The sequence below is a fragment of the Pseudoliparis swirei genome, chromosome 15 (assembly GCF_029220125.1).
Source record: "Pseudoliparis swirei isolate HS2019 ecotype Mariana Trench chromosome 15, NWPU_hadal_v1, whole genome shotgun sequence".
NCBI lineage: Eukaryota > Metazoa > Chordata > Actinopteri > Perciformes > Liparidae > Pseudoliparis > Pseudoliparis swirei.
The window spans coordinates 9,907,516-9,931,361 of record NC_079402.1 but is presented as its reverse complement, the minus strand read 5'-3'; the positions used below and the strand labels follow the sequence as shown (position 1 = coordinate 9,931,361).

The window sequence follows — 23,846 nt, the reverse complement described above, 5'->3', positions numbered from 1 at the left end:
ATAAACTATACGAGGGGTTAACACCTGGAAGACAACATCTGCAAAAAGGGTGATTGTTTCGACTTGTTACAATCAATACAACTTTTACAGTTTCAGATGAAATGTTCTGAGCATTCAACAAATGAACGAGAGCAAAATCAACTAAATTTGTTCATCTGTGGCCAGACATTGACATTTAATTCAATTCAGTTTATTTTGTATAGCCCAATATCACAAATTACAAATTTGCCTCAGAGGGCTTTACAATCTGCACACAGTGAGGTGAGTTTGACCGTAATGCCTCATCATCATCACCCTTTAGGCTGAGCGCAGCTATATCAGTTCAGCTATGAGTTGCTCTTGCCAAGATGAACTAAAACAAAATTAATTAAAATCCTGTAAGCCCTCCGAGTCACCAGAGAATTCAATGAGACGAATGATGAGCAATTCGATTCACATTCTTCATTTCGCGTTTAAGTGTTTTACTGACTGTTTTCTCGTTGCAATCAGTCGTATAGCTCTTTCCAGGTTTGGGGTCACAGTGTGAGGGCGTTGCATATTGGGAACGTTCCTGGTGGAGGCCTCGCTGTAGCCTACGGTGTTACTCTCCTTACGTCAGAGCTCACGTAGGAGGAGCGGCTTGTAGACGTGTTGAGACACTTCTCTGTTATAACTTTCAGGATTAAAGATGGAATTCAGTCTGTTCCCGCCTGCGGCACGCGGCACCTCGGCAGACACACAACGTCAAGTTCGTGTGGGAGAAGATACCACGAACATCTGCCTCTGCTAATGGCATTTCAGCATGATTGGGCAGTGCTATAATGGGAATGCAAATGAAGTAATGTCAAAGTGTTGCCTTGGATCTTGGGTGCGATTTGCTTCAACGTCTCATCCGGTGATCCGATAGCAGGGGAAATTGCAGATCTCCAGATATCCCATTTATGTTAGATGTGTATTCTTCCTGTATTAAATGTGCTTAGTGTCATGTTTCTGTGATGCATCCGATCCGCTGCATTAAAAAACTATCTGGTGGCACAGGAAGTGTTGCGGTTTTCGACAGTTTCACAAGGTCCTTCGAAGCTGCAGCTGGAAGATGCTGCATAACCTCGTGGACGTGGATGTGTGATCTGTTCACCGCTTCGGAGGAAGTCGCTGAGTGGATGAATAATCTGAGGCTCTGACTCAAGCAAGTCATATCAAATACAGAGAAAGGTAGGCGGGTTTTTTGTGTGTGGAGGCCAAATACATGACATTTGTCTTCCTTCAAAAACGACCTCCTGCAGCATCTAACAAACAGTATCCAGAACAACGTATAGTATCACGTCCACATCTATGAGGACATCTATGAGGTAGGACCGTTTACCATCGTCCCACAACTGTAGAGATAAGAAGTAATGTTAAGAAGCCAAAACAAGTTTCTATAAAGCTCTTATTTGTCAATACTGCCACCTACTGGATATTTATTTAAAACCTCACATTTCAGAATATGAATGATCCATTCACTCATAATTGTTTTAGAATAGAATAGAATATACACTTTTATTAATCCCCAAGGGGAAATTAGTTCTCTGCATTTAACCCATCCTTGGTTATTAAGGAGCAGTGGGCTGCGGGTGAAGCGCCGGAGGCTGGTGAAGCGCCCAGGAAGCAACTGGGGGTTCAGTGCCTTGCTCAAGGACACTTCGACTTGCAACTAATGGGGAGAGCAGGGATCGAACCCACAACCCTGCGGTTGCAGGACGGCCCTCTTACCCCACTGAGCTAAAGCCGCCCGTACCTATATATTTACCTTGTGTTGTTGTGCGAATTTTTTTTGTAATTCAAAAAAATCCACAATGCAAATCAGCCTTCATTCTCGACATCAACAGTGCCCCGTAGGGTTAAATTCCATCTGGACAGCTAAATACCGTCCTTTACCCAGCTTATGCTTTAATGTACTACGTGTAGTTATTCATTCATATTTGTATTCACACAAATTCACTATGTATGTAATAAATATTACAATAAATGCAATAAATATTGTCGAGCAAATTAACTCAATGTTTAAGCACTTTAGATACATCTACATAACAAACACACACACACACTAACTGTCACAAATTCCTCGTCATATACGTTGTTTTCATTCTGTTTGCTGGTTTAATGACCCTGCATGTCATTTCAGACCTGATCTTCCTTCACTCCCTTCACCTGGTTCTCTCGCCCCTCTCCCCTGCAGCCCATCCCTTCTTTAGTCTGTCAGTTCTTCACTCACACTGGTCCTCTGCCAGGTTGCCTTGTGTTTTTGTGCCAAGCGCTCCAGCGTATCTTATTCTGTATTCCTGTTCTGCCTGTTCTGACCTTCCGTTTTCTGACCTTCCATTTTCAGCCACTTTGTTGGACCCGTTTGCCTCATGGACTGATCTCCCGGTTTGAACCCTCCCTGTATCCGGTAAAAACAATCATCTTAGTTTCCCCCCGTCTCAGAGTCGTGCTTTTGGGTTCCAGTTTGTTGCACAAACACTATATGTGATGATATAATGAAGATATGATGATACACAAAAACTGGAGCAAACATAATATTAAGAGGAAGGTTACTGAATTGCCAGACCTTGTACTCTTATTATTTGAGGCATAATTAATGAAATCAATTCCAGTGCTGATCATCGGCAAATAACAGAGAAAAGCATGAAGGTGGCAAAATTTGACTATTAATTCTCACTTTTCTCGTACATTAAGATGTTTTGAGCTCACCAAGAATGACTTGAGGCATGAGTTCATATTTATAGACAGAAATTCACGGACAAATATACAATATTTAGCTCGATATTAACGTTTGAGGACATCTCTTGTGATGTACTTTGTTAATTATTGACACTTACGCGTTATGCATTCAAAATGTAAATATTCCTGAAACCTGATAGAATGACGACATCCTAAAATGTAAAGATTTCATGCAAAGGGGAGAACGAATCCTCCAGATTTAGTGTGAAAAGCGTGTAAAATCAAAGAAAATTGCAAAGGAATTAATAAAAAGAGCTCACGAAACTATTAAACAGAGACACTCGAAGATGAGGCAGGACAAAGAGAAGGGCGAGAGAGGGTGAAGGCAGAAGGAAAAGGGATGAACAAGGAGGAAGAAGCCTTGAGAAAATGTGCACAAGACAAAAACCTCCAGTGTCTAAAAGGGGCAGCTCACGATAACAAGGTAGACCGACATTGAAAGGACAGTTCTTCATTTGGGGAGAAGACAATAATAAAGTAGAGTTTAGAGCAGATACTTCTTTGTCCGAAGATCCAAAGTAGAATAAATTAAACGTCCACAATTCAGACACTCAAGTGCCTGCACATCTAAGAAATAACTGAGGGAGGGTCTGAGGAAGCCCCCGGGGGACAGACTTTAGTCGAAGTCGCTGAACAGAAGCCGAGGAATATTTAAAGAGACATGAAAAAAGATCAGAGCACACACGTCTGCAGATATCTCTGCTACCAAACTCTGCTGCAACAGGTGTGTGTGTGTGTGTGTGTGGAGGGAATGTCAGCCACACACCAAGAAGGCTTTAACCCGCCTGGACCCAAGTAAGGGTATTTCTTAATCTATGACATAATCACAGATTATTGATCAGACCGCACAACCATCATCATGCTGGTTTAACCAACTAATGTCAGATGTCCCCACCAGCAGAGGGCGCCAGACCCAAAACACACAGGATAACCTGTCTGCATATTTGCAATGCAATATGAGCGAATAACTATTCTCCCACTACTACTACCACTACTACCACTACTACTACTACTACTACTACTACTACTACCACTACTACCACTACCACTACTACTACTACTACTACTACTACTACTACTTGGAAAGTAAACCAAGGTCCTTCCTGCTGTGCTGTTATTTTAAATTATCGAAAATGCTCATGAAGAATATAGTTCAGACACATTTAGAAAACAGTGCTGAGCCGCTGGTCACCACAGGTTGCGCGTCCCAGAATCCTACCCAATGCTCTCAAACCATTCCATGACAACATTTCGTAAGAGTATTTCAGCCTGATGTATTGATTGGCCTGTGCCATTGATAATGGGTGCAAAAGGCCTTTTGGGGTCATTTCCAGTTCAAGGAAAAGATCCATGCCTAGCGAAGTATCTCATGTATGAAATGAAAATACATCTTTGGACCATGACCGAACCCCCTTGTGTCTGAGATAAGTCATTGATGCTCCAGAGGGTGTGAAATGATGAGATTCATAACTCTAGAGTATTCCATGTGAACTTATGCGCTTGATCTTGAAAAGTAAAACAATGTTTTTTCATCCTCTATAACTTACTGTAGGTTTCCGTGTGCTCCTAAAGCAGCTCCTCCCTGCAGTCAGGGCTCACAGCAGCATCCTTCTCAGGTCTTTAAAGGTCTGTGTTGTTTTATTCGGCACCTGTGCCCGCCTCAGGGGTCCTGCCCGGAGCTCTTTGATGTGTGCGTAAGGACAGGCGGAATGAAGAAGCTGCTGCTTTCCCCCATGACCACCACCTCCTGCTCCATGGAGGGAGGACGATCCTGCAAGCCGAAAGCACACACACACACACACACACACACACCTGCACCTCTGGCATTGTGAGGATACAGATTCACACAATGCATTGCCAAGCCCCTTACTCTACCCATCACAACTGAAGCCCTAACCCGTACGACTAATTCAACCCTGAACCTTAAACGCAGGTCTGAATTCTCATACAGGCCTTTAAAAGGTATAAAACTCTCACACACAAAGAGAGATAGAGAGAGAGGGAGAGAGAGAAAATACTTATTACAACCTGGGTCTTGATTTCATAGAAGGAAAAAATAAATCCTACCAGTAACACATCGTGCATGTCCGTTGAGATCTGTGAACGTGACAGTGTCCCTTGATACAAATTTAACGGGGCAAGAGACGTGAGATTTGGAAGAGAAAACAAATGTAAATACATAAATGGAGTAAACAGCCATCAGAGTTTACAGACCAACCTCCTGTTTCAATTTGGCTTTTCTGACTCGCCATATTTGTACATGCACAAATTCATTTTGGATGTTGCAGGTTTCACCTTCAAATGTCATGGTTTTGGTAACCTGGCTCAACAGCTTTTTTAATAACCTATGTAATCATCTCCTCAAACCTTAATTTAGCAGTTATTTTGGGGATTATGTTGTTATCATAACTGATAGAAATTATGGTCCAAACTATAAAAAAAAGGCAGACGTTGTAATAAACAGAATTGTGCTTTAACAGACCGTATTAGCAACAACTGGGAGGAAACCGTTTCTCCTCTGTGGATTACGTAGGCTACTTACCGCTAAATTGCTTCTTTATCTTTGCTCTTGTCTCTCCGGAGACAACATTCTATTTCTATCCGTTTGTCTTTTTCATTGTTTGTTCTGTGGCTGCCAGTTCCTCCGTTATCAGTTTGCCTGTGTCCGGATATCAAACAGGCTCTTCCTGAACATTTGTTCCTCCTCTCACACAACACAACCACACTTGCAGCTCCTCAGCTTCGCGAGCCGGTCCTCAACTCTTGAATATTTTAGTTACGCAGTGATGGATTGGCTGTGCCGGCCCATCTGGAGACTCAGCGAGCAGCGAGAGGGCCGAGGCGAGACTCTAGAAGAAGTGGATGATGACACTCTTTTTTGAAGATTCAGTGAAACAGTAGTTTAGAAAATGAAAAATGTCTACCTACAATAACATTACAGTATTACTAAATCAACCACATCTAATTGTTTCATTCATGGTGTCTTACCAGACAGGAAGTAGACTACCACGAGTAAGTGACCCATCCCTGCTACATTTGCCTGTGGGTGCAGGTGCTCTCCTGGTGGCTGCTGAGACACACCGGTTAATTAATACCACTCGAGTGTGTCAAGAGCAAGGAAGGGAAACTGCTGCCGTTGGCAGGAATGATGACTGAGTGAGTTTTTAACCTTTGAAATAATAGTCACAGAAAAGGGATAACAATATTTTGACATTTATTAACTAGTTTTGAATTAATTTTGAGGAACTGAACTGTGTAATAAAGCATTATAAAGTGTGTGTGTGTGTTGATACGCTGTTCACTTTTGCGTCTGCTTAAATTCAAGGATACCTTTATCTTACCTGTATACGAGGCATTGCAGCTGTACATCCGCTGCACATGAAGACCGATAATTACGCCGAGTGCATTTTTCTCTAACTTGCAGTATTTTTTCCTTCCACATATGAGGCAGTTGTTCAAGGTGTTGTTTTTGTTTTTACATTCAACGTTCTCCTTGTCATGTTCTGCAATCAAATTGAACATCATTCATAACTGAAACATCAGATATTGCAGAAAAGGACAGTGGTGCTTTTGCTGACGATGCACATATAATATTTACCACGTGATTCATGAGGCTGACGTCCTCTTAACTTCTCTGATCTGTGAATTGGCAGTATCTGAGCGCCTGGATTTTTGTCGGATGAGGTGACATTACTTCCCTGATTCTCTTTCCTTCAGAAGCCCAGAGGTACACTGTATCTCTCTGCCAGTGAATGTATTCATGAAGCCACTCACAGTGTGAACGTGCGCTGTGATGGACAGGTTGTGTTTTGCATCCGTGATGAGCAGCAGTGGTCATTACGAGAGGAAACATCAGAGAGATGGAGAGCAGCTTGGTGTCTGTAAACTGCCGTGTTTCCTTCATCCGTCTTCAAGGCCGGCCTCCTTCTCTCTAGACACTAATTACACTCTCACACAGACACCACACCGAGTCCTCAGAATGACCTGCCTTGGGAGAAATGCATGTGACCGGGCCAATAAAGTCATTCAGATGTTTTTTAATCTTTTTCTAAAAAAATATTTTACATTATAAAACACAGCTTAAAATATACACAGACCACTCGGTTATGCAGTAAGTGCAGAACCCTTCAACTCAAATATATCGGTCTATAGGTAAATATATCTTTACGGCAAGAATAAATCCAGGGACCACGTTGTGACTTATTCAGAAGGAGCTCAGGGTGATAAATCATCCAACAGTCCAGAAAAAAGTCTCTATAAACTATGGCCTAAGCAATGTTAAATAAACAGGAAGATTATTTCATCTGAATTTGATACAAAAGATACAGCTAAACCAAGAGCAAGAGGGAATGCTTCTGAACCAGAGGTGAAAATGATGAAACCATGGGAAAAGGTACGCGTGCAGCAGCGCCTCCATTCAGAGTACAGACCGAGTCCACCGACACATCGGACCTCCTGGAGGCTCTCGCAGTCAGAAGTTTGCAGATTGAATGTTTGTGGTGCACACAGCAAAGTAAATCTGCATTACTTTCATAACTTCCAATTCAAGAGTCCCTGTTACTGTCTAACTTAGTTTTGAACTATTTCCATTGCAACTAGTTTTACAGCGTTGCACTGCACAAATAAACTCACCTCCACTGTATTGAGCTGTCGGCAGAAACTATTACATGATAATCAAACTGCCTACATGGCTCGGTGCGACTAGAGCTGTATGGGAATAGGTATTGAGGTGATAAAAAAAAAAAAAATCAAGATTAACTTCATTCATACTATTCACAAGCAAGAGCACAGCAGAATGAAATAATAGCGTCATAAAAAAGTGCTAACAATATTTTTACCATTTTTAAACTAGTTTTGAACAATTTCTGGGGAACTGGACCGTGTAATAAAACATCTGCTTTAATTACAAAAGAAATAGACAACAGTGGGTATGTGTGTGTGTGTGTGTCGGTACGCTGTTCACCTTTGCGCCTGCTTAAATTCAAGGATACCTTTATCTCATCTGTATATGAGGCACTGCAGCTGAACATCTGCTGCACATGAAGACCGATAATTATGCTGAGTGCATTTGGAATATGTTTCTATAACTTGCAGTATTTCTCCTTCCACATATGAGGCAGTTTGACAATTCAGGAAAACACTTTGTAAAGCATGTGTGGGTTGATGCCTATACGGATGACTACTTAATCTGGCAGTGTCCACCAAACGACCTGTAAGATAAATAACCAAAGGATACCAAAGCTATTGTAAGACGAGGCTTCCACTGAGCTGGCGACTGGCCCTTCACCTGTCAGCTCAGGAGCGTTGTCCCATGCTTTGGCATCATAGCGGTTCTGAGCGGAGGGCCAGCGAGAGCGTCCAGAGAGGCGGCAGCAGCCACACGGGAGACGGGGAGGGCCGCGCTCCCGAAGGAGAGGCGCCGCCAGAGGTGCAGGAGCACACCTCGTAGCCGTTCTCCGCGTGGTCCGGCTGAGGCGGCACGTTGACTCTCGTCTCCGTGCTTTTGGGCTCCGAGTCCGGAGAGTCCGACTGCATCTCGGTGCACAGCAGCCAGTCTTTAGCGATGGGGCGCGGGGACCCGGCCTCCGCCTCCATGGCGCTGGTCGGCACTCGCCAGTACTCCTTCCCCTTGAAGAAATAGGATGAGCCTGGAGAGAGAGAGAGAGAGAGAGAGGGAGAGAGAGATAGAAAGAGTGGGAGAGAGAGGAAGGGAGAGGGTGAGAGAGGGAGAGAGAGAGAGAGAGAGGGAGAGAGAGGAAGGGAGAGGGTGAGAGAGGAGAGGGAGAGAGGAGAGGGAGAGAGGGAGGGAGGAGAGAGAGGGAGAGAGAGAGAGATGAGGGAGAGATGAGGGAGAGAGAGGGAGGGAGAGAGAGAGGGAGAGAAGAGAGGAGAGAGGAGTGAGAGGGAGAGAGGAGAGAGAGGGAAGAGAGAGGAGAGAGAGGGAGATGAGAGAGAGAGAGGGAAGAGAGAAAGGGAAGAGAGAGGAGAGAGAGGGAGAGGAGAGAGAGGAGAGAGAGAGGAGAGAGGAGAGAGGGGAGAGAGAGAGAGAGGGGAGAGAGAGAGAGAGGAGGAGAGAGGAGACAGGAGAGGAGAGAGGAGAGGAGGGAGGAGAGAGAGAGAGGGAGAGGGAGAGAGAGAGAGGGAGAGAGAGAGAGAGAGGAGGGAGAGAGGGAGAGAGAGAGAGGGAGAGAGAGAGGGAGAGAAAGAGACACACAGTTTGAGAACAGAACACAATAATCTGTGCTTTAGTATTCTTCACACAAGGTGCAGAGTCGTTTTTTATGTAGAATACATCTCAAGCATTGTTGGGATCCGGTAGGAGCGTGTTTGCTTTTAAGCAAGTATTAAAACTAAATCCTTGATATCAATAAAAGTATTACAATACATTACATGTCATTGAGCTGACGCTTTTATCCAAAGGGACTTACAATCATGTTACATTCACACACCGTAAGTGTCTTGCTCAAGGACACATCGACTATGGCGGGGATAGAACCGCTAACCCCGTGCTTGAAAGGTGGGCCTGCTAACCACTGACCCACATTTGCCCCCCCCCCCTATTAATATCAATATAATTATTAACAGATATGAACTAAAACGGGGCACCACCCTGAGATCAAGGACCAATAACCAGACTGTAGATAACATTTCAAACTTGGTGTTCACTCAAAAATGTCAATAGTCAAAGTACTAATCCACATTTATAGCCTTGGTGACATCATGGCCGTGTCAGAGGGACGTCCTGTGGGCTCATCCAATGAGGCACCGGTGTTTGGTTTGACCCAAATCTCACACAGAGGTGAGACGTTGACGCCTGATGGGGATTTGTGCGGTTAAACCAGCTTTAAGCTTTTGAAATGCCCGGTGAGCCTCTCCTTGGTTTCAGCCACATGGTAAACAACAACATCCCAACAACTTAAAACATCAATGCCCTTAATATCATGAATCAGTGATCCAGAATGCAGAACAGCATCTCAACACCTTCACACTGTTGTTCACAGACCACATGGCACACCTGCTCAAGACCGAGTGGGATTACAAAAGATCACCCAACAAAGAGACATGCTATTCATACGCACATACAATAAGATCAATAAAATAGAGCTCTTAGGGTATTGACACACGACTAGTATTAAAAACTAAAACCAACAACCTGACAAGCAGTTGTCGTGCAGATGGTACTGTATGCTCGATTATCTCCGTATGAGAACAATGGCTAAGCTGCCACACATCATTGTCACCACTATGTGTTGTCTCAATCTCTTTTTATTTGGATGCAGCTAGGCATTGTGGAGCGGTGGCTATCCAACGAGGGAGTGAACCAAATTGAATGAAGGTGGCAGATGCAGATGTGACTCCTGCACTTCGAGCTAATCCCTCTCAATCCAGACTGTTTGCTGTCCTGGCTCCTCAGTGGTGGAACGAGCTCCCCACTGACATCAGGACAGCAGAAAGTCTCTACACCTTCCGCCGGAAACTGAAAACACATCTTTTCCGACTATATCTGGATTAAAACACAGATTAGCACTTCAGTGGCACTTAAATGGCTCTTATTATGGTACTTTTGTAGTTCGACTATGTTGAGGAAATGTTACTTTCTGTATTCTTGTTGTTCTTAGTTTGTACTCTAGGTTGAAATGCACTTATTGTAAGTCGCTTTGGATAAAAGCGTCTGCTAAATGTAAATGTAATGTAATATATACTCGGATGCTTTAAGCCAGAACTTTGCTGGTGAGATAGCTGCAAGCTTCATCGCCGACGCCAGGAGAAACTGGATCATAGAACACCAGCAAGAGCATGCAAAGGCGATCCTTAAATTAGTCGTGACAAGGTGTATTTTGTTCAGCTGTTTAGGAGATTTGGTTATCAGAAGATAACAAATGTCCAATTTAAAGACAGAATCATTCAAACGGGTCGGATGTACAGACATCAAAGGGTTAACGTCATTTTGTGGGTGTCTTTGTTGCAAAGCAGAAAACAGCAACCCTGGGTGGACATTCTTGACACCACAATTGCACTGTGCCAGTTATTGACATTCACTTAAAATAATTATTGTTTCCAAAAAAGCAAATGGATTTTGGCAGGACAAAAGAGAGAGAAAAAACAAACCCAGTGTGCTTCCATTGAAAATGCTATTTCCAAATAGTCTCCAAAATGTTTTATGAAAAACAGGTTTCTAAAATAGATGACAATCGTTTTTCTCCGTACATTCCTTATGCTATCATCACGTCAAATTTGAGTATAAACATATGTATTATTTGTCAATTTGCATATGGGCCCAAAATAATGAATGACTGGTGATTGAAATGAATACGAGGTCAGGAAAACAAAAGAATGAGCGTGAGCAATCTGAACAATGTTCCCGAGTCGTTGACGACATTGGGAGCTCAACATTCACGTTGGAGTAAATGTTCTTTTGGGTTTAAATGCTTGTCGAATAAAATCTATTTAAAAAATAGGAATCTGTAATATCACACAGCCATGAGCCTTTCATTCATTTTGGTGGAGGATGTAAAAGAATGAGACAGAAAATGATTAAATCCTTCAGTTTACTTCTGATTGTTTCCTGCACCCCGAGTGGAATATTCATCAAATCCTATTTTCAAGCATTACGTTAGAGCATAACCTTCGTGTTAAGTTCAAAGAATAATGCACATTTGATCATGCAGCAATGTTTACATCGAAGATTAAGATCCATGCTTTGCTCTTGATGCCAAACAGGGGAATCTCTGATCTACCAAATAAAGGCTAAAGATGTTTTCTTCTGGATAATTCTGCCTCTGAGGACACAACAAGTTACACCTACTCTTCATGTTTAAGAAAACCCGGGAGCTGAACCCTGACAAACACTAATGGGTATGACTCGGTGTTTCCCCTACCATTATAACAGGGTGGCGGCCACCCCCCTGAAATACTCCCCCGCCCCCCTGTCCTTTTCTCCATAGCGCCAGATTACAATAGAAGTAATTTAAGGTTCCCCACCGTGTTCTTTTATTAAACTAAACGGCCATATGTTATTGATCGTAACTCCACAACAGCAATGCCATTTCTGTCTCTACGTGGTCGCGTTAACACTTCTCCTCGGCTCTCGGTATCACGCGTGGCGGAGCTGTATGGCCGGATCAAGCCTGCACCCCCGTTTTAAAAAGAGGTGTCGTGGAAAGCTCATTGCAGCGTATAATAATGATAAAACGTGATGACTCACGCATATCTGCACTCGTTTTGTTTTGCTCTGCAAAGGTTGCACATTATTGCTTTGAAAAGATATGCAGTGTAAAACTCAGTAAAACTCTTTATTGGCAAATATTTGAACTTGTTTTGTTTAGTTTTTCACAGGTTGCACTTTATTGTTATTATTATTATTATTATTATTAATAATATATTGTGTAAAACAGGTTAATTGCAGCCACAATAAGCTATTTTTTTGCCAAATGTTAGTTATATTTTGCCCAGATAGAACTGTATTTTCTGTAAAAGTGATTGAGAACTTGTATTAGTTTTTCGTCTGATGGAGCAATCTTGTTTAGTTGAAAGTGATTGCAAAGTAATTATATTATTTGAAAAAGCATAGATGGAGGAGTCACAAAAAGTTGTTATTTCAATATAAATTCAGCATGGACGAAAGTGGGGCATGACAGTAGCAGCTTGAGAACCCCTGCAGTACACAGAGAATGAAAAAGGGCTTATTTCAGTTTTCTTTTTGGCTTTAGAAATGTTCTGTCCAATATGTAGACAGCTTAACCAGTTGTGAGAGGAAATCAGGCCCGGCTCCCTGCCAGTCCTACAGAAAGGATGTTTGGCTCTTCAATGTGATGCTGGCAACACTGTCCTCACATCATTTGAGCCCACTGCGGTCCTGGAGCATGAGTCCGTCGTGGGGCATTCAAGGGCTTGTACTGGCTCATAAAGCAGAACATATATGTAAAATACATTATAAGGACCCAAATCACACCAACTAGCTAATCTGTTGGGCTGCACCTATTTTGACAAGCTCAATAAGCTTCTTCTGTACATGTTGACCATATTTTTTGTTTTGCGTTATGTGATAGTTATATAAATTTTTTTGAGTTTGGCAAAAGCACCATCTATAGGTGTTTGTGTCAGTCGGTCGGTCGCCCCCCCTGAAGCTGTAAACCTAGGGGAAACACTGTGACTAATACAAAAAATACATCAAATGTACAAGGTAAGGTAACAAGACGCGTGCTGTGCAAAGTCCAGAGATATATTCAACCTGGGTTTTCAACCTGTTGGAATAAAAATAAGGTACTCTCTCCATTTCACAAACACACTCATCATACCTCTAACCTTCTGAGGACCATTTCTCTCTGTCCTACCTTAACCATAAAACAAGTTCTAAAAAAGCACTGAGGCCCTTTGCAATGAGGATTTATCATAGCCTCACTTTCCAAAAATGCCCCAATCCACCAAGTCTAGAGCTGAACTTTATCCTCCCAAAGACATGAGCACAAGAATAATCGCACTCACAAAGTCACTCTCCTTATCCATCTATCACTATTATTGGAAGTCCAATCCCATAGGGCTGAATGAACACATCTGAAAGCTCACCCGCCACTGGACAATAACACCTGAATCTATTTGAGAATAGTTTTACTTAAGATTGTTTGACTGAGGAAAATCGATGGCTTTTACTTTGGACTGCATGGTCATTTTGGATCATTATACCAAAAGGACAGCGCTATTCATTCAATACTGAAACATCAGGAAAAAAAAGAATAAGGCAGGTGTTGCTTTATATCTTTCTTGCCAAGAAATCCCATGAAAAGATCACGCACCAAACTCATTCACTCATACAGAAGACTCAAATCACTAATATGGATCACACATACACTACCGTTCAAAAGTTTGGGATCACCCAGACAATTTTGTGTCTTCCATGAAAAATCACACTTTTATTTATCAAATGAATATAAAATATAGTCAAGACATTGACAAGGTTAGAAATAATGATTAATATTTGAAATATTAATTTTGTTCTACAAACTTCAAGCTCAAAGGAAGGCCAGTTGTATAGCTTATATCACCAGCATAACTGTTTTCAGCTGTGCTAACATAATTGCACAAGGGTTTTCTAATCAGACATTAGTCTTCTAAGGCGATTAGCAAACACAATGTACCATTAGAACACTGGAGTGATAGTTGATGGAAATGGGCCTCTATACACCTATGGAGATATTTCATTAGAAACCAGACACTTCCACCTAGAAGAGTCATTTACCACATTAACAATGTAGAGTGTATTTCTGATTAATTTAATGTTATCTTTATTGAAAAAACAGTGCTTTTCTTTGAAAAATAAAGTAATTTCTAAGTGATCCCAAACTTTTGAACGGTAGTGTACTTCTAACAAAGGACGAGTAGCTTTCCTAAACAGCAGGGCACTGTAGTTTCTCAACAGGAGGAAGTAAGTGTATTTATTGGGCATTATTTTCATCTGAGCTTTACACCTATTATTTAGGAGCATTTGTGGTATTTACTCAAAGTAAACAACAGTGCCCATATTCAAGCTGATGAAGGAACCGGTGTCATCCATTGTTGCGTTTCTAATAGTTTTTTGGAACACACTGGACAATAACGCTGTGTAGCAAAGTTATGATTCCTTGAATATGCCATTCTCACTATAATATATTTTTATATAATAATTTAAAATATTATCATTGAAATATTATGCTATTTAATATCTTTTAAAAAATAAATACTGTTCATATTGTGTTTTTAGTTTCCAACTGGGTACAATAGTGTGTTGTGTGCAACACGTGGCTTTTGAGGTACCCACGATTAGAATGTTTGATGTCAAAATCATTACAGGAAAAACGTCCTGACATAATGTTTAACGTTGACTACTAATGACACGCTACTAGAATTATGGATGCTGACTGGTATATTTAAACTTCCTCTACATATGACTAAATGGCAACACTATTCCTGGTTGCCATACTGGTGCCAGCAGTTATGGTTGTTATGCCCATTACTATTTTGGAAACGAGGTGTCACCGTATCGCCTCTCTCCTTCTCGCTGCCACACCAACTCTTTTCTTCCGTGTCTTTGCTCTCTATGCACGCTGAGCTGCTGAAACCAACAGAGAGCAGTCTTTGATGTAGCTCCAGTTTCCGTGCCCCATGGTCCGTCTATGCGTTTGTGCGTGTAAGTTTCCAAGTTTAACCCTTCCCGGCTCCGTGGTGATGATGGCCGGGGTTGGAGCGTCAGGGGGTAAAGAGTCGGGACCCTGCGATTGGCCTCATCTCATACACATCAAAGAGTTTGGAGTGAGACCGAAGACGGAACACAGACCAATAAACACCTGGCAGCGAAGGAGCTTCCTTGTGCTAACATACCGCAGGGGGTGTTCGGGACATCCCCAGAGTGGCCGAAAAGGACTCAGTGGCTACTTATTGGGGGTATTTTGTTTCACAAATAATGCCCTTGCTTCACTCAGAGCTTCATCTACACACAAGCCGAACAGAAAAACTAAAATGTGTCAGAAAAGTTTCTTGCAAATAGTGTAGGCTCCATGTGATCAGATGACTGTGGTGCTTTGACGGAAGCCGGCGGTCTAACCTTGACCCTCAGCTCAGTGGAGCTGAGCGGTGTGATTACACTGGGCGAGCTCCAAGGGTTGAACATATTCCCCGCTGTGAATGTGAAGCTCAGTGTTGGCTGAAACCGACCATGTGTGCTCCGTCAAAACAACACACAATATGAGAGATATAATTTGTCTTTAACTAATAAATACATACAATTTGAATTAAAACCATTATTATTATTCATTATTCAAATGAGTACACGGTGTTAAAGTCTGTATTCCACACAAACATCAATGGGATGCAATGTAAAGACAATGGCACCATTGCTATGCCATGCTAGCGGCGTAGCAGGGAGGCACGCGGCTTTGAGCTAAACGCTCATGTCAACATGCTAACATGCTCAGAATCATACGAGCAAGCTAATCTTTAGAAGGTAGAATTATAACCATCTTTGTTTACCAGTTAGCATGCTGGCATGAGCTAATTAGTACTACATTTATGAATTTAGCAAGGAATCAAAGTCAAGTATTACAATTCTTGAATGTGTGTTTCGCACAAAATCACACATTTAAACGTTATGCGAGAGGAAGTTTAGAAATCACCAAGTCAGTAGGATTCACGCTCAGGGGACCAAGAACGTTCATTCACGATATTAGCAAGGCTGAAAAGACACATTCAAAGTGATTACAACTGGTTCAGCGTTTTACTGCTCCTGGAAAGTTGTCTCAGATAAGATTGTAAAACTTCATCCAGGACTTCAGGCTGCACGTTTGCTAACTTGCATAATTGTTCAATCCTCGTCTCACATATCTCTTGTAATTCATTCGTCTTTGAGGATTTCCCCAAAGAAGGATATTGCACAGTCTTGCCTTTGGCACCAGCAGATACCAGAGCTACCAGTGGTCCGACGCTCTGGTGGAGTGTTACGACTATCGCTCTCTGAGAAATGTAATCAGTTATCGCTGGAAGCAACATACAGTGGTGATTCATCATTTACACGTTAAATGTAATCAATCAGTATACCTTTATAATCAGATTTTAATAAAGACAGAAGAGGTCAACATAGGTCACCGGTTGCATTTCACACACCTTTTCACTGTGCGATGGATCACTTTTGGGGAGATGTGGTTTTGATAGTTTATTTGTGGAATATTGAAAAAGTAGCAACACAGCTTTATAGTCACACGTACATTTATTTGAAGTTCATTTGTTATTCGTTATTGAAACAACAAAGACAAATAAAGACGAGATATACTTTTGTGGTATTTTACAATGATATGATAAAGTATCATAGCGATCTGTCTGGATTGCATTTGATTGTAAAGAACGTTGTGACTTTTTCTCAAGGTGTCATATTAATCTATTTTTTGACTTTCCTTTCAGCACAGGAGAGAGCACCGGAGGCTGGACTTCTTATGTCGAGGTAAAAGCGGTTGAGATATCGACTGTACTTTAGGTCACGTGACGTGTCATCCAACCACGCCTACAGGAGAGCCACTCATATCCTCTGTTGTAATGGGGTGGTTCACACACTGTTGGACAATCTGATCAGCACCTCACTTGTTGCCTTACGCCCCAAAGGCAAAGCTTCCCTCACGTCACACCTTTCCTTTCTTAAACTTTGGTTCGTGGCAAAACGAGATGATGGATCTTGTGCACAAAGGGTCAAATTACATTTCTTTGGAGCGTGACAAGTTAAAGTGCCCAAAGGACGTAAAAGTCAACGTCAAAAGTCAAAGTCTTTCTTCAATTCCTGTGCATGACTCGTTATGGGAAAGCAGAACCAGACCACTCCTGAGGTACTACATCTTCAAAATGATGGGAATTACCTGGACATTCCCGAGGAGGAATAAAGGAATGTTCTTGGCAAACTAAGAACGATGCAGATCAAAAATGGAATAAAACAAACAAACAAGCATAAATGGATGATGATAAAATGTCATCCGTGTGTATTCTTTAAGGCCACTCACCGTCAGACCACCTCATGGCGTCATCCAGTTGTGTCGGCAGCCCCTTCCAGAGCGAGCTGTCTTTGGGGTAGCCCAGGTCCATACGCCTCAGGTGGTCATCGTAGCGCCAGTAGTGGCTGTCCTTGAAGAAGTAGGTTTTGTCGTTGTGTAACCACACAAAGGCTGCATCCACTCCTTCCAAGGGCAGGCCAAAGTCACTGATTGGACGAGGGTAGCCCTCCTCAGCAATGTTGTCTTGAAATACCCAGTACTGTAGACCTGAAGAGGAGGGGGACACAGAAAATCCCTTGAGATGGTACATTTGAAAATATAAGCTGTGAATGATACGTTAAGTACACTGATAAAATAAAGAAAGATCCATTCATACGTTTTGCTAAGGCGCCAAGAAAAAGTGTTCTCTGCAAGGAAGGCTGTTTTAAATTTCATATCAAGAGTGAAACATGCCCTTGTTTCTGCACCCACTTTTATTTATTTTGTTTACAGAAAATGTACATCTCTTCTTTCTCTCTCTCACATAGTTAGATCAAAAGTCATAATTTCCTTCAACGTCTCTGTGACAGATGTCTCTTTTGATCAGGACTCATTATAGTGTGGATGAATCACAATTAAATAAATCCTGCAAATCATCCAGATTATAAAATGAGAAGAAAAAAACCCACTCTTTTTCTTACTTTTGAATTAGACAAAGAGAAGAAAGAGAACAATTACATCCAGTGATTACAGATGCTCACTGACACTATTGAACCAGAACCACTTGAAGTACAATTCAATACTTATTCCAAGATCTGATCCTGTTTCTGGTTCTGTACCTTTGAAAAAGACTATCTTGTGGTCCCCAGGCCGCTCATAAACAGCATCCACACGGTCCAGATTGGTTGGGAGGCCCCTCCAGAAGCGCTGGATCTGAGCCGGACGCAGAGACACCAGGTGCTTCTCTCTCGTTAGTCGCCAAAAGTACTTCCCTGTGGGGAACAAAACAGTTAAAAAAATTGTTTTTGTTATTTTAATGAAGAAATGAATTAGTTTAGTATCAGTCTTAATCACAATGCATTAGCTATTTCCTATCCTCTGAAGTTTGTATATTGCAGTTTACCCATGTAGTGACACTTCAGAACAGCTCCAACACTTTATTTAAAAAAACGCATCACTGTGCTTCAGACAATAACCAAAATATAATATAGCATTTGCGGAACTGCACGCAAAATCTACACCTAGATCAATTCAGATGTTTGAAAAAAATAACATTCAAAAGGCAAAATGATTGGAACGACTAATCCAAAAACGTGTAACGTCATCTCATGTAAAAATCTAAGTATAAAAGGTTAAAACAGTTCGAAAACGGTCAGTTAAAGTGCAGCACAGTTAGCCAACGCTTGTTCTGCTGAAGGTAAGTCGGTTTCCTATTTCCATTGGCAGTGGGAGGCTTGGGGTCATTCATGAAAGACTGATGTCCTTTTTGGACTGCAGTCCCTCAGCGGAGCTCCACTGGCTCAGTCGGCTGGCTGCATCCACCCCACTCGCTCATCCTCCTTCTATTCTCTCTTTTTTAAATGTGCTTTTATTTCAGCTCAATTAGCTCATTTTGTATTTCCCCCAAGCAGCTCTGCAGCTTTGCGTCCGCCTTTCTCCCTTTGTGACTTGGTACCTTTGAAAAAGAAGGCCTCCCCTCGTATCTGGGCCACTGCATCAAAGTGACTGGTGCATCTGTCTGGGGCATCTCGAGCCAGCCTGAGAGAGATGTGAAGAAAGAAGAAAGGAAGAATGCGAAAGTGTGGGAGGGGGGAACCACTTTTGTAAATCCCGGACACATTCAATCTTTGAACATCACAGTCAATAATGTTTATGTGCCCTGATGAATGTGTATATATATTTTTAAGACCTTTTTAGGTTCACTTTGAATTTCAGGATGCCTCCTCATGCACCAGTAGAATGAGGCTAAACGAGAGAGGTGATAGCTGACACGTTGAGATCGCACACTGCAGTGATGCTACGTTTTTTAAGTGATATAAAGCACTGACGTGACTGGCCTTCCAATGATGAATCCATTAGCATTACAGGGCAGGGAGTGGGAGCCCGCCAGGCCTTATATTGCCAACAAAGGTCTCTATTCAAAGCTCTATTAACGCGACACCACTGCCTAGTGGTCAGCATTGGAGCTCTTGTCAGGCCTAATCCAGCGTTTTCACGCCTCATGACCCGATGGAGTCAGTCGAACATGATTAATGAAGGCGGTGGCAGTCTGAAAGAGTGGGAAGAAAAAGATTACGTTTAAATATTGATCCACTGCCTGTTCAACTTGGTCATTTTTTCTAAGTGCTGCCTTTACTGTAGTGTGTATCTATGTTTTTTTAATAATGTGAATTACACCATCCTTCCAAATTAAGGCATCTTTTGGTTTTGTCTTCCTCTCGGGGGCTACTTTAAGGTTAGTGCTTGCTGGTTTGGGTGTGTGAGTGAAAAAATACATAAATGGACAAAATTAAGCCAAATTATCCTTGATAATGTTATAGCGGCCCAACTTGCTTTAGGGAATTACTTAATTAGACGGGCAGGCTCCCAAGCTCACGCTCGGCATCTTTGCTAATTTGCTTTGTTGGCTCCTCGTGACTTTCTATGAAGCACCAACAAAATATCTGTTATAATAAAGGTTAAGTATTCCTGCACGGGTTCCTTACAATAATTCTCAGTGGAAGTGGAGAAAGAGCATGCACATTAGAAAAACAATCAAACTCAAATTATGCTGATGTACAAGGAACTCTATAATGAACGAGCAATACAGTTACACTGCAATAAATACCACCTGTGTGAGGCCTATTAGGAGTATAATGTTCATATTGCATTTTATTGCCATCATTTTAATCGACACATGTTTTATGGCTCTGTAAACATGCCTAGTTAAGGAATTGATATCACATTGAAATGCAAATGAAGAATTTTCATGAGCATTTCCAACCTTGGCAACTGAGGACAGAAGACGTCTTGAAGAGCATCACTTCTACTTTCTAATCAGATGTGTCACTTTTGGTGCCAACATTGAACTGTGCCATCCCGGTTCTTATCCTTTCTGCCGCACTCATCTGGCCACTGGAGCACAGGCCGTGTCATGTTGAATGGGATCAACAGAATGAGTGACGGCTGGAAACATTTCATAAAACACTGAAACTATTGTGAAGCAAGAGCGCTGCATTTGACCACATGCACAACAGGAAGATCCTATGAGAGAGATGCCCGCGGATTATTGAAGAGGCCGGATTGGATCTTTTAGTGCAGTACCAGGTTGTTTTGTGCTGCATGTGAAATAATCCAAGACACTTTACATCTTCTACTTACAGGAGGGTGGATCTGTTTTCAGGGAGGTCCAGCAGGACAGGAGGTTCAGTTGTCTGGGAGGGGTCGCCTGGTCGGTTTGTGTGGGACACCGAGTCTCTGACACCTAGGAAGATGTCAAATGTCAACTCAAAAGAATATAAAGCAACATTGCTGTGATTCTTGGTTATTTTCTCTACTCCTGTTTTTTTTCAATGCTACCATCTCCCTATGTTGTACCAAATTATAACAGTGCACACCATGTGTGTACTTACCCCCCTCTTTTGTGTTTGCTGTATTTATTCGTTCTCTCATGTACTTCACTGCACTCCTCTCCATGTTCACCCTTCTCTTTCCTCACACTGCCATTTGCTTTCCACCCCAGAGTGAATGGTGTGATAAGGTCTCATGCCATCGCGAGGTACATGTTTACATTAAATCAATAACCTTCCTCTACAGAGCTCGTCAATTGCTGCTTCCTGCACGAGAAGGCCTCTGTGTCTTTAGTCTGCTGAGCTGGCACCAGCAAACGGCTGTTTCCAACACTACTCTGGGAAACGTACATAATTACAGCAGAGGTTCTTGCGATATGGTAGACATGGTGGTACGGTAGGTAGTACAGAAGAGGAAGTTTCTGTGAAACAAGTATGTGTCCACGCTGTTCTTGTTTCACACACTTATGCACTTATGAGACAGAAACATCTGTCAAGACTCTAATGAACAGCTAACTCAGCCAGTATGTGATATAACAGAGATATCATATTCATAATAACAGACCTTTCCCATCGTTGTTTACGTAATTATAGGTCCAGTAGGTAATGACAGAGGCTTAGTGAGGTACGGAAAAGAGATCAGTATTTCCAAGTACTTTGAAATTATTTTTATGGCTGACTGTAAAATGAATTGAACATGGACTTCCCACAAAATGTCATACATGTTGGTGCCGTTCATAGTTATATGGCCATTTTGTTACACTAACAGCATCTTCCTCAGTGCCCCCAAAATAAGTTTTTTTCGGTTTGTGTGCTGTTTTTTTAGTTAAAAAACAGAATTGGTGATAGAAATGCAACAAATGTAACAGCACCCCGTTTTTTATCTCTTTCACACATAACACAGATATAGTAAGTTGACTACATGATCCCGCGTACCGTAGAGCTGCCAGACGCGGACCTTGTCCTCATAGGGTAGGTCGTATTTCAGAGGGTCTCCTACAGGACCCTGGTAGTACGGCCTCATGATGGACTCGATGGCTGAGGTGTGGACCAGGCCGATGGCGTGGCCAAACTCATGGACCGCCACCGCAAACAGATCCATCCCATGAGAGTCTGACGGAGACAGAGAGAGCGAGAGAGAGAGATCATTAAATAAAAGAATACATCATAGTCACAGTTGTTTGAAGTGAATTTTCTTTAAAAAACTAAATACTGACAGGGTCAAAATGGATGGTAAATGCTCAATCTGACTTCCTAACAATTCTCTATTGGACAGAATATAGGCCAATCAATCTGTACCTGTGTGAGGGGATCAACAGAAACTACTATTGTAACGCGTTACAGTTGGGTTATTACTAATGTAGAGACACAGGACGGTTACTTGTAAAGTGTTTTCTTCATGTAATAACCATTGTATGGCTTTCAGCTATGTGTACGGGACTAGTTCCTACACATTGTTGTGTAACGGCTTTTTTTCCGTGACCAATACAATGGTTCAAATGGTCAAACATATTGAACACATTGTTCATAAATCTTTGAGTTTGATGTTTGAACAGGGCATGAAAGATTTGGGGGAAATAGCTTTGGAAAGAGTGCCGCCGCTCACCCATGTGCCCAATATACTCTGTGTCCTAAATTGACCTCGTCAAAGCCCTATTCAGGTATTTTATACTTTTTCAGCTCATCTGCTTATGATGCAAATGAAGAGGCATGACAGACAGCTCAGGAGGCTTTAAGTGCCGTTAGCCATGTGGTGTTGTGAGATAACTATGGTAGAACTGCCCGAGTTCCTCGGCTGGCAATCAGAAAGTGTGGAGAGACACCTGAAGAGGCTTCGGGCTATTTAAGCATCCTTCCCTCTATGTTCAGCAAGAAACCGAAAAAAAAGCCTCCCAAACTCTTTGTCTGACTTTGTCAACCAAGACAAAACCTGGGCTTGGAGATTTAGATTTGCTAAAATATGGAGAGCTAGCGTCTCAAGCCAAGCTAGTTTAGGGTTCCTTGGTGGCTAAGCTGAGGTCTGCCTTCAGTTAACCTACGGTTGGCCTCAGCATGGGACGTGCACTCATGCCTACCGTACCCAGTCGGGGTATTCGAGAGGCAAATGCCAAGTCTAATCTACAAGAGCACATGGTGCAGAGAGAAAAGGTGGACAAAAGAAATGAGAGAGAGAGAGAGAGAGAGAGAGTAGGGGCTCAGAACAGAGTTTGTACTATGTCATCATATTCACGGTCCATGGGAGGCTGACAGAATGAACGTAATGCCTGTGGACAAAGTAGGAGCAGAGAGAATTGGATGGATGAACCAGATTCATTTCGGGAGGTAGAGAGAGATAGAGAGACAGAGAGGACTTTTGTGTAACTCCACAGACTATTTAATTCTTTTATATTTTGGGGTTCAATCTTTGTTCCGCTGGATTAACCAGGGAGACATTACGCAGGTTTTTATCAACCTTAGTGCTCTCACTGCATGATGCTGATGATGGGGAATCATTTAATAGACCTCTAAACTCTTTCTGTCTTCCAATCCTACAGTCCTCAAAATACTAGGATCTAAGGATACAGTGGCATTGATCTTAGAGGGCCTTAAAGACAGCAACCTCATAAAGCAAAAGCAACAACACACAGCCTTCAGTAGATGACCTGGATTTTACCTGCAGGGCCAGCATGTCTGTGGAAGACTGGCTCAGTCAACATGAGTCTGAAGTAACTTTGATAGTCATCATGTTTAAAGACCTAACATCAAGAAACTTGCATCCAACATCATTACCAACTTCCTCAATGCTCCAAACTCTCCCTTCCAGGAAGCAACTCAGGATAACGTGAGCCAAACAGCCTCTTCCCCTGAGCAGTGCTCCTCATCGATACATCTGATATCCCCCAAAAATGTTAAATATAAATATTTAGTTGCATTTCAAACTCAATTTTTTACTTGATTTGTGTAAGGGATCTTCAATTGTTTTTTAAATAAATGTTGTTTTCGTGGGAGTTTTCCTCAACAACGATGGAGGGCTATACTTGATATTGCTGTATCTGCAGAACGCATATAGATTATAATATTATATATTGTTGCT

General features: G+C 42.1%; 1 protein-coding gene across 1 annotated transcript in view; it reads right to left on the bottom strand.

Annotated features, from left to right (window-relative positions):
* Window positions 1–6,763: 6,763 nt before the first annotated feature.
* Window positions 6,764–23,846, bottom strand: part of mmp17a (matrix metallopeptidase 17a) — a 62,349-nt gene continuing 45,266 nt past the window's right edge. The window contains exons 5-10 of the mRNA XM_056433242.1: window positions 21,710–21,886; window positions 20,586–20,688; window positions 18,901–18,983; window positions 18,065–18,217; window positions 17,256–17,513; window positions 6,764–8,390 (exon numbers count right to left, since the gene is read on the bottom strand). Of these exons, the coding sequence (XP_056289217.1) occupies window positions 8,065–8,390; window positions 17,256–17,513; window positions 18,065–18,217; window positions 18,901–18,983; window positions 20,586–20,688; window positions 21,710–21,886 (1,100 nt within the window). The 3' untranslated portion in view covers window positions 6,764–8,064. The remainder of the gene's footprint in view (window positions 8,391–17,255; window positions 17,514–18,064; window positions 18,218–18,900; window positions 18,984–20,585; window positions 20,689–21,709; window positions 21,887–23,846) is intronic.